The sequence below is a fragment of the Mytilus trossulus genome, chromosome 5 (genome assembly GCF_036588685.1).
Source record: "Mytilus trossulus isolate FHL-02 chromosome 5, PNRI_Mtr1.1.1.hap1, whole genome shotgun sequence".
Lineage (NCBI taxonomy): Eukaryota > Metazoa > Mollusca > Bivalvia > Mytilida > Mytilidae > Mytilus > Mytilus trossulus.
In genome coordinates, this window is record NC_086377.1 from 79,648,113 (window position 1) to 79,664,167 (window position 16,055).

Genomic DNA, 16,055 nt, shown 5'->3' on the forward strand with positions numbered 1-16,055 from the left:
CAACCTAAAGATTTGTAAAGATCTATATTCAGTCATAAACTATCATTATAATGTTTGTCCCATTTAACGTTTCTAAATTTTTTTCTACAATTTTAATATATCTAAAGATCTAAATTTATTTGTAGGGGGAAATCATCAGAAATTTATGTAAAGAGGAACCTCCTAAAAGAAAAGACAATTCTGAAACAAAATCAACTAATGTACAAAAGATTGATGAAACTCATCAACAAAGGACAAACAACACAAAAACCTCTTAATATGTTGTCCCGAAAAAACGTCAGATCAAGCACAGAAATTTACTAAAGGCGAATTTTCAAAATTAATGCTGGATAGAAGCAATATGCATCTCGATATTTTGAAATATATTCAAAATTGTTCAACTACATTAAATAAATGCCAAAAGTAGGAGACCCCGCGAATAGTTGTGAAGACTATGCTGATAAAACTAGGAATTTTACTTAGGAGCAAAGATCATCAATCCTAAAATATTTATGTGAAAATGTTCATCCAATCACCTTGCAACACCTTGATGTACATGTACCAAGTCTAATTCATGTCACTATTACATGCACTTTGATACACAGACCATCCAACTTTGATTCAGGTTTGTCTGTTTTTGCTTCTCTTTTATTTCTGTCAGAAGAATATTGACTTTGAAATTTTGCTTAGTTTACATGTATTAGTTTGTGTTTAGATTTGTTTAAAGGCAACTACTTGTGATAAGTCAATGGGATTTGGTAAGTAGGTCCGAGACCACAATTGTCGTCCCTTGATTAATATAGTCCCTAGTGTTAACAGTGGGTTACTTGCCAATAATTTTTATACCCCTTCCAAGTTTATTTCTCCATGTTTAATGCCTCAAATTGTAAGTAGGGGGTGAAATTACACTGTAAAAAATTTGGGTCCAGAATTTTACAAGAAAGTAGTGATTTGGTCCAGCTGAAAAAAGGTTAAAAATTAGCAATTTGGAAGCTGTTAAAAGATTTTAAGACACCCTAAACACAAAATTGTCCATATGAGAGGCGATGAAGTTTTCTATAATTTTGATATAATTTGTCCCAAAAGTAGTACAACAACCTGTAAAAATTTCATTGAGAAAGCGCAGGTGGGATTTTTTCAATTTTCATCTATGTTCTAAAAGAAATGCACTACGAATTAATTGTGTTCTCAGACCAGTAGTTGTATTAGCATTGGCACATCTCTTTTCTATAGAGATTGTTTAGCCCATGTTCCTTCAGTCATGCGTGGATAATTGTCTTTCAATATTTGCAACACTGACATGTTAAAGTGTAGCTATTTTAATTCCAACATTTGTCAAAAACAATTCTAATGATTTGCCGTTCGACAAATGTTCCTTTTCATTTGTTAAAACTATAATTTCAAGAAAATGAAAACATCGTGTGCATATTTGTAATCATTAAATAGCAAAAATATTATCATTGATACTCAAAATATTACAGATGAGTGATGCAGGCTATTCAAATCCAAAACCTTGTCATATCTGATTGAAAAATCTCATTTACCTTATAATACTTTTGATCTTTTAGACAAAGAATATAAATCCTTGTAACATATGCATGAAAGTTAAAATAGAAATGTATAAAATAAAAGATGCTGTTAAAAAGATCTGCTGAACAAAAAGTAGAAAGATCACCTTGATAGACAAAGGTAATGTTATTCAACTGAACATTGAACTTGAAACCATTGAAGCAGATTTTATATGATACAATTCCCATTACTTTTGTTAGTTTAAAAAGAATAGATTGTTTAAGTTTATAAATGTCTCTTAAATGTAATACATTTGACCAAAAAAAAAGTTTCTTTCAAAAATGTTGCTACTGATGACAAAATGGATGTCTAGTTCAATAGAGGCAATTTTACCTTAACAATTCAGGAGTTATGGTGTTGAGATATTGAAAATGAAAGTGTGAGTTTCAGGTTAAATTTTTCGGTCAAGGTAGTTTTTGATGATGTTGAAGTCCAATCAACTTGAAACTTAGTACACATGTTTCCTATGGTATGATATTCCTAATTTTTATGCCACATTAGATTTTTTACCCAATTTCATGGTCCATTGAACATGGAAAATTATAGTGCGAGTGGGGCATCCGTGTAATTTGGACACATCCTTGTTCTTCCAATTTTAGTTTGTTTGTGACTGTACAACCATAAGGTCAAACCAAATGATTGAAAATAGGAAATATGGTTGATTCCAATTTTGTAAGCTAGGACAAAAGTGGCCATTGAAAGAAATTAGTTGTCTTAAAAAGTATGTTTGAAATGGACAGTCTATTTTTATGTGAAAAAGTATAATATTCTTCAAAGAAACTTATTTCAAATGTGAAAACTGTAGATATAAGCTGCTAAAGGGGAACCACTAATGATATTGTTATATATAAAAAAAAAGAAGAAGATGTGGTATGATTGACAATCAGACAACTGTCCACAAGAGACAAAAATATGGGCTTCAACAATGAGCAAAGCCAATACTGCATAGTCAGCTATAAAAGGCCCCGATATGACAATATTAATGTAAAACAATTCAAACAAGAAAACTAATGACCTTATTTAAATATAATAATGAACAAAAAACAAATATGTAACACATAAACAAACGAAACGACAACCACTGATTACAGGCTCCTGACTTGGGATAGGCACATGCATAGATAATGTGGCTGGGTTAAACATGCAAAGTTTTTTTTACATTGGCATTTCCACATATATCACATTGCATTGCACTTTCAGTTTCATTCATCAGTCATTAACGTTTTTTTCACAATTTAAGGTTAAGTTTTATTTGTTTTGAATGATTAAACCATTTGCATGATTTCAAATGTCATATCCACTTTTTCCTACCTGCCCCTGGAGGACTTTTGAATTCAGTGTTGGTTTGAAATAGCACATCCTATTGATGGCCTCTTTTTCTAAATTTTATTAAAAGTTTCAACTACATAGTTAGATCTTAATTTTTCAGGCTTTTTACATCATATGGCTGATCTAGATGCTGTTTTAAGAGCACAGTCTGTACTGTTTGTGATTGAAGAAGAAGTGGAAACAAAGCCAGAAAATCTGTTGAGTCATACAGATATTCTGTTTAATATGTCCTGAAACACAAACTTCAGCGAAGACCTACTTTAGTAAAGATGCATGGCAGCTTGTTTTAAATACTCTCAAAGTATTAGAAGGTACACAAATGTAACAAGTCTGAATATTAAAAATAGAAAACTAACAACCTTATTTAAATATAAAAATGAACAAAAAACAAATATGTAACACATAAACAAACCACTGATTACAGGCTCCTGACTTGGGATAGGCACATGCATAGATAATGTGGCTGGGTTAAACATGCAGGTTTTTTTTTACATTGGCATTTCCACATATATCACATTGCATTGCACTTTCAGTTTTATTCATCAGTCATTAACGTTTGTCACTATTTAAGGTTAAATTTTAACTTAACTGCTGCAATCAAAGAATTTTCATTGCTTTTTTAGCTCACCTGGCCCACAAGGCCAAGTGAGCTTTTCTCATCACTTGGCGTTCCTCGTCCTTTGTTCGTCTCCGTCGACATCGTTGTTAACTTTTACAAAAATCTTCTCCTCTGAAACTACTGAGTCAAATTTAACCAAACTTAGCCACAATCATTATTGGGGTAATTTTTTGAAAAAAAAATGTGTGCAGTGACCAAGCCAACCAATCAAGATGGCCGCCATGGCTAAAAATAGAACACATGGGGTAAAATGAAGATTATAACTCCGAAAATAAAGCATTTAGAACAAATCTGACAAAGGATTGAATTGGTATCTAGTCAATATCTATTTTCCCTGAAATTTTCAGATGATTTGGAGAAATGATTGTTGGGTTGCCTCCCCCTCAATTGGTAATTTGAAAAAAATGCCTTTTTTGGTTATTATCTTGAATATTGTTATAAATAGAGATAAATTGTAAACAGCATAAATGTTCAGCAAAGTAAGATCTACAAATAAGTCAACATGACCAAAATGGTCAGTTGACCTCTGAAAGAGTTATTGCCCTTTATAGTAAATTTTTAACAATTTTCATTAATTTGGTAAATTGGTTTACAAAATACTTTCCTTTCTATCTAAAGGGCCAAGTTTATTATAGATAGAAAAATTGTAAGTAACAAGAATGTTCAGTCAAGTAAGATCTTCAAACACAATTTTGTCATGAATCCATCTGTGTCCTTCATAGACTAAGGTGAGCGACACAGGGTCTTTAGAGCCTCTAATTTATGTTTTAGATATGTATATTAGTAACACTCAGAAGTATTATGATAAGATTTCTCCATGCCAAACAAGAAAAGGCAAAGCTTTAATAGGTCCAGTTGAAGGTGAGTTTCATATTAATGAATATTGAAAAAAACATCTGAACGTAAGTACGTATATGTGGAATAATTGTCATTGGTACCAAACCCAGTTACGACATTGAACAAGTATTAAATAAGCTCTCTACGAGTTCAAGTTTGACATCATTATAAAGTTGACTTTTGACTGGGTAAATGGCCATGGACCTAAGAGCAAATTGATTTTATTTCCAATAAGTTAATTTATGAAAATATAAAATGTGTAAAAGATTTTCAAGGAGACAACAATGAGCTAGAGACCAATTTGCATAGATGTAAACTACTATTGGTTACTGTTTGGCCTTCAACAATAAGCAAAATCTTTAAAATGTAGGAAGTTATGAAGACTTTGTGACATTATGTTAAGACTTTGTAATAACGTCACCATTGTTTTAAGGATAAAGCTTATTCAAGCACTTTTAAAAAAAATTTGTAGGAAGAATATTTAAAAAGTTTTCAAAAAGGACATCAGACCAGATTAAATCAAGTAAGTAATTCTTGACTTGTGTTAGTATTTTAATTTATAATGGTCTGATTAGTGCTGTTTTCTACTGCACAAGTATTTCTTTGGACATAATACAGTTTGGGTTCTACAGATAAGTCTGAACCATCTTAAATATTTATCAATATGCTCCAGTAACATTGATAGTGCAAGATGTTAACTCTGCATAGTATATTATTTACTTTTTATATTTGTATCGATTTAGTATAAAACCAGATAGGTTGTTCATTTGTGTAAGTTGAAATTTGAAAATTCACCTCTTATTCCATTTTTTTCTCTTAAAAGATGATTTTAATATATTTTTTTAGCTTTTTGGCAGAAAAATGAAATAGCATTTTTGAAAATGTATTTAATTGTACTTAAGGCATCATGAATTATATATAATCATTGATAAAAAATCTGCACCAAAAAAAATTAGAGGTGAGTGATTTCAGGCTTTCATGATCCTCTTGTTTCTGTAGATATCTTGTTTCAATATTTGTGAAAAATGTTTATGCCAACCTGGGGAGATATGATATAACAAAGAATACTAACAATTTAAGCAGTTTATTTATACACATTTTTTATACCCTATGCAACTTAAATTACGAAAGGTAAAATGTTTTTGACTGGTCCATCTCTCTTTTTGTCTGTCGCCATCTGTAAACAAAAAAGCTTGGATGGGATTGTTATTGACAGAAATAAGAGGAAGGAAGCTTTTGTCACGAGGGGACTGGATAAAAATCATCGTCTGGATGCTGCCTTCATTTCTGGTGTGATTTTCTTCTTTACATAAATAAAGTGTTGGGTACCATAAAAGCTTCGATAGGATTGATTTTTAGATAAATCTGTAGAGGGGTATTTTTTGTTCAGGAGGGGGACTTTCTGCTTTATGCCTAGAACATGTAGAAAGCACATTTATTTTTTGTTGGTTGGATTTCCTATAAATTTCAATGAAGTGCTGGATATCGGTTAAGGTGGACCACTTTGTCAGGGGGGGGGGGGGGGGGGGGACTTGGATGAAATTAATAGATTTATATTTTGTTTGCCTAGTGACAATATAGGGATGTGGAGTATGTGATCCTGCTCACTTAACTTAAGTTCTTTTATAGATAACCAAGGTATAAAAAAAAGTTCTATGACATAATTCTAGGTAAAAAAGATAAGAAATCCTTTGATAGTGATGACAGATCTCCATTTAAAGCAAGAAAAGGTAGGTATTTTGATATTTTTTGTATTTAAAAATACTTATTGCTGTTGTTCTACACATCTACAAATTTCCTACTCAATTATGCATGTATCAGGCTTATTATGTTGCATGCCAGAAGCATTTCATCTTAACAAGTCACTTCTAACATCTTATAATTAATTACTTTATAGAAAAAAGAAGTGTATATTCCTTTACAAGTGAGGAATTTTCTCCATTAAAAGCTAGGAAAGCTAGGAAATCCTTTACAAGTGAGGACAGTTCTCCATTGAAAGCTAGGAAAGCTAGGAAATCCTTTACAAGTGAGGACAATTCTCCATTAAAAGCTAGGAAATCCTTTACAAGTGAGGATAGTTCTCCATTAAAAGCTAGGAAATCCCTTACAAGTGAAGATAGTTCTCCATTAAAAGCTAGGAAATCCTTTACAACTGAGGACAGTTCTCCATTAATTGCTAGGACATCCTTTACAAGCAAGGACAGTTCTCCATTAAAAGCAATAAAAGGTGAGTGATAATATGTTATATTTTACCTGTCGACATAGTTGCTGAACTGGTAACTGTCAGTCTGTCAGTCCAAAAGACTTTGTTGTTTAATTTTTGTCAAAGTTTTCATGGCTTTTATGAAAAGAAATAATTTTATTTTTGATGTGGAGCTTTGTAAAGGTGAGGTTTTTTTTTTGATACAATTGCTTTCAAGCAATCTGTAGACTTATACTTATATAAAAACAAACAAAGGGATTGAACTAAAACAACTTTCCTATAATATTCTTTTCATAATCTTCATGTTTGATAATTCCATTGACTTATATGTGTGTTTTTAACAACACGAAAAATCAGAATTAAGCAGTATTTATATTGAATGTTTTTATAAATTTAGAAACACGTCAGAGGGAATCCCAGTTTTGATAAAATACGAGAGTTCTCTGAATTCCGATACATCTATTTTTGTCATATAAGAAATGAAGTGGAGTTTTTCTTATATGTTACTGTTATGAAACTGATATTTAAAATCATTGTAATTCCATAAAGAAATAGAGAACCATCTAGGTCGTTTACTTAACATTTAATATACCACCTTGCTCAAAGGTTTGATTTGGTAATTATGCGCATGCGTATAGATTTCTTGACTTCAAGGGGTTTTAGCTCTAGATTCCCCAATCAATTAATTTATAACTCATGGGATCTTTTCTATGAATGTCTGCTATTGAGGGTTATTGTTGTTGCATTTCTTTAAATCATATGCATCATTTAAAAAAAATGAATGTAGTCATCATCATAGAACATCAGGCAAAATGGAGTCTTCCATATTATCGTTTCGAGTTGTCTCACTTTCTTAAATGTTGAATCAAACGACATGTCCAGTATTAGCTCGTTCTGTCAATAAATGTTGTATTTTATTTAAAACGATCGCAATTTGAACCAATAAATGTGTACGGAAAGGAGTCATGATCACTGACTCACAGAAAATTAAATATTTAAAGAGTTAGGAATGGGGTTCCTCCTAGAACTAATGTAGGAAAATAGGTGATAAGATACGAAGTGGAATATACTTTCTCTCACTCTGAGTCTTAGTGACTGCTATGGAAAGTAAACTTGGAATTGATAGTGCAAAAATAAAACACAATAGGCCTAATTTCATTGTTCTTACAGGATACAACATATAAATATTAACATTTTAAGTAATTTAAGAAACAGTTTATGCAGACACACTTATTGATACAATTAAGGTTTAACAATAATCTATGACATAATTGTAGGTAGTAGAGATAAGAAATCCTTTGATAGTGATGACAGATCTCCATTAAAAGCTAGGAAATCCTTAAATAGCAAAGACAGTTCTCCATATAAAGCAAGAAATGGTAGGTATTTTCTATATTTTGTATGTTGATATATTTTTTCTGTTCTAGACATAACTGTGTAGTAAGCTGACTTAAAAAAGAACACACAAGTTTCTTCGTAACACTTACTTCTAACACTTTACAATTAATTTCTTTATAGGAAAAAGAAGTGTGGATAATTCTTCATTAAAAGCTAGGAAATCCTTTACAAATGAAGATAGTTTTCCATTAAAAGCTAGGAAATCCCTTACAAGTGAAGATAGTTCTCCATTAAAAGCTAGGAAATCCCTTACAAGTGAAGATAGTTCTCCATTAAAAGCTAGGAAATCCCTTACAAGTGAAGATAGTTCTCCATTAAAAGCAATAAAAGGTGAGTGATAATATAAATATGTTATATACCTATTACCATTAAAAAGAGGAAGCTAACATAGGGGACAATGAAAGTTAATACCATTACTTTAACCATTCAAAATCCTGAAATTTAGTTTTTGATCCAGATAGTCATTTGAGCTTATGCCATCACTTGCTATAATCCTCATGAATTATTTCAAAAATCTTCTGTTCTGAAATTAATTTTGGAATTTTGGATCCTTAAATGCTCTTCAACTTTGTATTTATTCGGCTTTTTAACTATTTTGATCTGAGCGTCACTGATGAGTCTTATGTAGACGAAACGCGCGTCTGGCGTATAAAATTATAATCCTGGTACTTTTGATAACTATCAAATACTTCAAAATAACTTAAAGTGAATGTTCCTTAGGGTATATAGTTTATAAATTTTAATTGATGATTTGATTCATCAACAAATCTTGATGCTGTTGCTAAGAAAAAGAACATAGTTTAGTGGTTTTTGTGAAATTGGTGTCTTTTCAATAGAATTATGCCATTTTCAATTAATATTTTTTAGTGCGTCTTTTCATGTTGTAATGTTATACTATTGTTAATAAGGTTATGGTAAAGGTTGGCATCTGTTAAAACATTCAAACCTGTTGCATTTATTATATGCACCTGTCCTTAGTCAAGAGGCTGTTGTTTAGTGGTTGTCGTTTGTTGGTGAAATTAAGGAATAATAGTACTGTGGTTGAAGAGTTGCCACAGTCAATTGTCGATTTGACAGTTGCAAATCCAGTTTTACTGCAACGCGTAAGGGAGCCAGTAAAACGGTTATTTGAGACAGTCAAATCAAAATTTATGGTGGCAACTCTTCAACTTCAGTACTGTTATTCTGATTCTAATGCATTATAAAAAGAAATAATACGATGGCTTTTATCCAATGAAAAAATAAATGTTACATAAAAATTGCATTAGAATGGTAAATTGACCTCTTCAGGAGTTATTCACCTGGAAAGACAATTTTTTTGTAGGAAGTATTTTTTTCAAAAATCATCTTCTCTGAAGCTACTAGACCAATATGAACTGAACTGTACTTGAATTTTCCTTAGGGTATCTTGTTTGTATAAATATTATCCAGGGATTTGATCCTTCATCAATGAAGTCTGATGTTGTAAAAGTAGAACATAGGGGTTAATTGCAGTTTTTGACTAATATCTCAAAGACAAAAGCTGTTAGAGTAAAACTCAAGTTGTTGTTGTTAAAGTAATTATCAGGTTAAGATCTATAGGCCTTGTAATTTTCAGACATATCCAACAACCCATTGTCAGGTTACTGTTCCGAAATAGTTATTTTTTTAGGGAATTTCATTGTTTTTGGTTATTATCTTCAATTTTTTTTGAGATATATAGAGATAAAATGTTACAGCAAAAAATGTTCAGCAAAGTAAGATCTACACATGAGTCAAATGAGTGAATTTGAAATGAGATATTAAACTGTATGCAATTAAAATAGGAGGAACAATTTATTTGCTTATATTTTAAGATTCTGTGGATTTATTGATTTTCGTGGGATACCAATTTTTGTGGATAACGTGGGTGTAGGTGAACCACAAATTTGAATACTCAACGAAGTAGGAATTTTATATAGGTTTGTTTCAACACATAATAAAAACCATGAAATCAAATATACTAGAAAGCACAATTTTTCCACAATCCAAGAAAACTGGTATCCACGAAAATAAATGAATTCACAGTAAGACAGCTTACATGTTCCTATATCCTTTTTTTATTTATTTTAATTGAAGTAAATGGAAAATATTTCCTCAGGTATGCCCATCTCCTTAGTTATAAAGGCTAAAGAAATGAAAGCTGAAATTATAGAGTATCTGCAGAATTATAAGCCATTTAAATCATTGCCAAAAGTTGGAGATAGCCTGTTTAACCATTATGTTGACATCACTAGAGGCATATCTGAGGAAGTGAGAGATGAATTAACTTCATATCTTAGCTTGACATATAAAGACATTTTCAATCTATCTGTCAGTTCTGACATTCCATCTATGATGCACAACACTATATCATTCATAAACATCATTCAGGAAACAAAGGTACAACTTTTATGAGAGAAAACAATATTTTTTTTTACTTTCTGTTACATTAGGAATAACAGTACTGTAGTTGAAGAGTTGCCACCGTCAATTGTTACAAAGTAGACAGTAAAACAGAGATTTGCGACCCGATGAATGATTTTTTTCAGTGGTTTATTTATGTTAGCTGAAATATTTTTGTAATAGGCCTATGCAACTATAGCTAAGATGATAGACTTAGTGCCTCATGTTCAATAATATTCATGTAATTACAGTAGCCCATCCAGAATTATTCAAAATGTTACAACTTACATGAACATCAGTGTAAAGGTTAAACTTAATGATATACATTTTCCGTTTTTACAGGAAAACAAAGTTATTTCCTCTTAGATTTTATTCTAAAAAAAATTCCCAATTTGATGTTTAAGGGACCCATTTGAAAACACCTAGAATCATCCCTGGTGGAATAACCTTGGTCTTCTCCTTTTTCATTTACATTGTTATTGTATTTAACCTTTTAATTTTCCAGATTTAAATAATCCAATAGATGTTTGCCCAAATTTAGAAAGGACCAGTGAAACTACTGGAGAATATGAAAGGATTGGTAAAAATACTAAAAAGGGTAAATAATCTAAAGTTTTTACAACTTTATATCAGTCCAAATATTATTTGTTCACAGTTTGTCTTTTAAATCTTATTTACAGTCTGAACTGCAACTTGTATACTTTTGACTGATAAAAGAATTTTATTCAGATTTTGAAAAGGATGATAACAGTTTGTGAAAAGAAGTTTTATCTTTATAATGCACATTTAAAATAGTTTTAATTGTATTAATTCCATACAAATATTTCAGGGAAGGTTAGAATGAATTAATTTTTTTTTTAAATCCTTATTTTCATTTCAGATGCAATTACAGGACTTATTAATCATTCATCGACAAAAGATAAAAAATCCGAAATAGGTGAGAAATCATTTAGTATAAAATAATAGTTGGTTAAAACCTCACATTCCCCTCGTATAATTTAGTATACATTTAATAGTTCTTTAAAACTCCACCTTTCCCCAACTTTTCAGCCTCATATATTTTTTTTTTTATTTTTCTGTCATTGACCTTATATTATATATATACATTCACTACTAGCTATTGATATATTGTTGATTCATGCTGATATTTAACCCCTTGAAAGCAAAGATGGTTATGATATAGCCCTAGATGCTTTTAAAATAAAAAAATAAAAAAACCAACACATTTCTCTTTATATTTGAGATGTTACTTTTACTTCTGAGCTTTTTTGGAAATTTATTATTGTTAAATGTACTTGCAATATTATTATTATTGAAACATATACATTTTGAACTTACCAAATGAATGAAATATAATAAGAGGCATTTTGACATTTATTAAAATTATGCACAATAGATCGAAAGATAGGAGTAAAAGAAACAAAAAGATATGCAAATCCTCATTTGAAAAAAATAATATATTTTATTACAAACTTATTGTTATTTTACCCTATATTGAATATAAATCAAAGTCAGAAGTATTTTCTTTTCATGTGAGTTATTAAGAAAGTGTTATTTTTAGCTCACCTGGCCCGAAGGGCCAAGTGAGCTTTTCTCATCACTTGGTGTCCGTCGTCATTAACTTTTATTAACAACATCTAATTTAACTTTTACAAAAATCTTCTCCTCTGAAACTGCTTGGCCAAATTTAAACAAACATTGCCAAATTCATTATTAGGGTATCTAGTTTCTAGTTTAAAAATTGTGTCCAGTGACCCAGTCAACCAACCAAGATGGCCGCCATGGCTAAAACAAGGACATAGGGGTAAATTCAGAGATAAACGGTAAACAGCAACAATGTTCAGCAAAGTAAGATTTACAAATAAGTCAACATGACCGAAATTGTCAGTTGACCCCTTAAGGAGTGATTGCCCTTTATAGACAATTTTTTACCATTTTTCGTAAATCTTAGTAATCTTTTACAAAAATCTTCTCCTCTGAAACAACTGGGCCAAACTAAACCGAACTTGGCTACAACTATCATTGGGGTATTTAGTTTAAAAATTGAGTGGCGTGACCTGGCCAACAAACCAAGATGGCCACCACAGCTAAAAATAGAACATAGGGGTAAAATGCAGTTTTTGGCTTATAACTCAAAAACCAAAGCATTAAGAGCCATTTGACATGAAATAAAATTGTTTATCAGGTCAAAATCTATCTGCCCTGAAATTTTCAGATGAATGGGACAACCTGTTGTTGGGTTGCTGCCCCTGAATTGGTCATTTTAAGGAAATTTTGCTGTTCTTAGTTATTATCTTGAATATTATTATAGATAGAGATAAACTGTAAACAGCAATAGGAGGTATTGTCCTTTATAGTAAATTTTTAACAATTTTTCGTAAATCTTAATCTTTTACAAAAATCTGCTCCTCTGATACTACCTAGCCAAATTAAACCAAACTTGGCCACAATCATCATTTGGGTATTGAGTTGTAAAAATGTGTGGCGTGACCCAGTCAAACAATTAAGATGGCCTCCACAGCTAAAAATAGAACATAGGGGTAAAATTCAGTTTTTGGCTCATAACTCAAAAACCAAAGCATTTAAAGCAAATCTGACAGAAGTAGAATTGTTTATCAGGTCAAAATCTATCTGCCCGGCAATTTTCAGATGAATTGGACAACCTGTTGTTGGGTTGCTGCCCCTGAACTGGTAATTTTAAGGAAATTTTGCTGTTATTGGTTATTATCTTGAATATTATTATAGATAGAGATAAACTTTAAAATACAATAAATGCTGTCAAAGTAAGATCTATGAATAAGTCAATATGACTGAAATTGTCAGTTGACCTCTTTAGGAGTTATTGCCCTTTATAGTCAAGTTTTAACCATTTTTTTGTAAATCTTAGTAATCTTTTACAAAAATATTCTCCTCTGAAACTACTGGGCCAAGTTAATTATAGATAGAGATAATTGTAAGCAGCTAGAATGTTCAGTAAATTAAGATGTACAAACACATCATCATCACCAAAACACAATTTTGTCATGAATCCATCTGCGTCCTTTGTTTAATATTCACACAGACCAAGGTGAGCGACACAGGCTCTTTAGAGCCTCTAGTTTTAAAAGCAATGTATTTGCATAATAATAGTCTTTTTAGTTAGTAACATAAGTTGATGTTTTGTAGGCAGAAAAAGATCAGGAAATAAGAAAATATATACAGCAGAATCCAAGAAGTGTACAGTAAGACTGACTGATATTGGTACTATTAAAAACTTGAAAACATATGTAAACAAGACAGAGAAAAAAAGAAAAAGAAGGAAGATATGTGTAAAGAACTTGTAAAAAAAAAATGTTAAATGTTAAAGGGGCACTAGCTGTCAAATTCATGTTCACCGATTTTACTTAATTTCTAGTATTTGATTTATAATAATGAATAATGTTAACATTTATCCAACCTATTAAAAGTCTACAATAAATATTAAGAGGACACGGTATAAAATTACATAGCTTCATTTCGTGTGTTCTCAGTCTAGACCGCCATCTAATTAATTATTGAGTTGACCTCTAAAGTCATTCAATGAGCATATAAGCGATGTAAACATAAATATAGATATAAATAGATCAAGCAAATTCATGCTCTTGGATTATTCTAGGTCTAGTTAATTTTATATTATACTGTGGATTTGTTTATTTTCGTGGGTACCAATTTTTCGTGGATTGAGGAAAACTTACATGTTCGTGGATATTTAATTTCGTGGTTTTGGAGAAATCTGCATACAAGCCAATAGAAAATTTGGTATTCGTTGAACATTTAATTTCGTGGTTCGTCTGTTCCCACGAAATCCACGAAAATTGATATCCAACGAATAATAATGAATCCACAGTAGATGAAAAATTAATGTTTATCATCGGTTTTTTTTCTGTGGATCAAATCAGTCAATTAATTGATTTACCTTTGTTTCACTTTCAATGTTGATATTCTTTTCCTTTAAATAATTTTACACATTCAATTCATGTGTTATCCATTTCAAGCTAAGGAGTTAAATTGAAGATCACATTAATACAAATTCAATGAGGTTGAATTATTCACTTGCAAGTGAATAATTCATTATCAATGATTTTAGCATAATTGTTTTTTTATATATCTTGTAGCTAGTGTCCCTTTAAGATTTAAATAAGTTCGTCTGATATGAAACAACAAATTCAGGATACTTTGTGTCATATTTCAAATAAGTTGAATGTATATCTACTTATGATAAAACTATGGTATTGCAAAATGTTGTAATTTTTTTTTGTCTTATTGATGAAAATCGATAATAGGAAAAGTAAAAAAAGCCTGTGAAGTAAGAATATAAGTAAATATATTAATATATAACAAAATCCCTTCAAGAAAATATTGTGACCTTAAGTTTAGTCATGCAGTTCTATGACAGCAGAACTTTTTTATGTTATGCAACTTTACCATAAGTTTGACCAAATACAAAGCAAATGCAAAGCAAACAATAAAAATCAGGAAAGAGAACACATGGATGTATATTAGTTCTGTTTGACTTGAATTTACAATATTATTTATCTAAAGTTTTTTCAATTTTTCAAAAGATAGACTAAGTGTAAATGTTTGTTATGTCTGCAAATTTTCAATATTATTTTTTCATAGAGTAAATGAGTCTGCATTGCAAACAAAAGAGTGTATTACACAGTTCTTTCCATTAAGTTCATATTTATTCATTTATGCACAAAAAAAATCATAATTATGAGTACTGTTTTTTCACTGTGTATTGTATACACCCCTATAACATGTATATAGTATAAGAAGCTTGAGAAAAAAGTTTCCATGTGTATAACAGGGACATATCCGAAAAGTTACAACTTCATAAGTTCAAATTCAGTAAAGTTTTGCTTGAGTCTGATTTTTTTAGCAAGAACTTAATATATATAAAGAAAATTCAAGTCAAAGATGACCTTGATTTTTGCAATGATATATATATATAATACTTTTACTTAATCATTCTCTTGGATAGCAAACTTGTCAAATTTTCAAATTGAATAAAAAAACAAACAAATACTTGTGTTTAATGATCTTCATACTGTTAGCGTTCAGCCAGGATGAAGAGATTATGCCCAAAATTGTCTCCTTATTGGATTGAATCAAAGAGTTTTTATCTTTAATATGAGAAAAGTAGGAAAGTTATAGATACACTGAAAGAGATTGAACCTTATAGTTATTTTTAGTTACAGTGAGGATAATGATATAATAAAGACTATCTTGTGACTTTAATATTTTATTGTTGTTGTTTGTTTATATAAACAATGTATTAAGTTTCTGTGAATAGGTATAGTTTCTTTATTTATTCCATGTTCTGTTACATTATCAGTTTTTTTGTGGACCTTCAGAATTGGTGGATATTCTTTTGCAACATAAATGTCAAAATATTCACGCATCATGCATCTTTAACTTTATTTTTCTTTACCTATAATATGAACCATAATGTATATAGATATAATCCTTTTACTTCATCATTCTGCTTGGATATACAAGTTGTTTAATTATTGAATTGGATAAAAGACAAACACTTGTGTTTAATGATCTTCATACTGTAAGCGTTCAGCCAGGATGAAGAGATTATGCTCATAATTGTCTCTTTATTGGATTGAATGAAAGAGTAAGTTTTTACGTGTCCAAGTCATTATAATGTTAGAGTACAGCTAGGATGAGAAATAAATGCTACAGTGTTAA

General features: G+C 30.5%; 1 protein-coding gene across 6 annotated transcripts; it reads left to right on the top strand.

Annotated features, from left to right (window-relative positions):
• The first annotated feature begins 289 nt into the window (after positions 1–289).
• LOC134719184 (neurofilament heavy polypeptide-like) lies at positions 290–14,350 on the top strand. Of its 6 annotated transcripts, none has more exons than XM_063582153.1 (11): positions 290–604; positions 2,978–3,188; positions 4,268–4,357; positions 4,806–4,856; positions 6,004–6,063; positions 6,231–6,560; positions 7,814–7,915; positions 8,055–8,264; positions 10,843–10,935; positions 11,218–11,274; positions 13,503–14,350. In XM_063582153.1, exons 3-11 carry the CDS (start codon positions 4,270–4,272, stop codon positions 13,658–13,660), a joined length of 1,149 nt encoding a protein of 382 aa, XP_063438223.1. In that variant the 5' UTR covers positions 290–604; positions 2,978–3,188; positions 4,268–4,269; the 3' UTR covers positions 13,661–14,350. The 6 variants fall into 6 exon arrangements, with proteins under 6 accessions (XP_063438223.1, XP_063438227.1, XP_063438229.1 ...); XM_063582154.1 differs by lacking the exon at positions 290–604 and adding an exon at positions 1,560–1,668; XM_063582157.1 differs by lacking the exon at positions 10,843–10,935.
• Positions 14,351–16,055: the final 1,705 nt, after the last annotated feature.

Bases quoted from the DNA above. Each gene is read 5' to 3' on its own strand.
- LOC134719184 (XM_063582153.1), top strand. From the start codon at position 4,270: ATGTATATTAGTAACACTCAGAAGTATTATGATAAGATTTCTCCATGC. The intron at 10,936-11,217 runs GTAAATAATCTA...TTTTCATTTCAG, and splicing joins TGGTAAAAATACTAAAAAGG to ATGCAATTACAGGACTTATT. The intron at 11,275-13,502 runs GTGAGAAATCAT...GATGTTTTGTAG, and splicing joins AGATAAAAAATCCGAAATAG to GCAGAAAAAGATCAGGAAAT.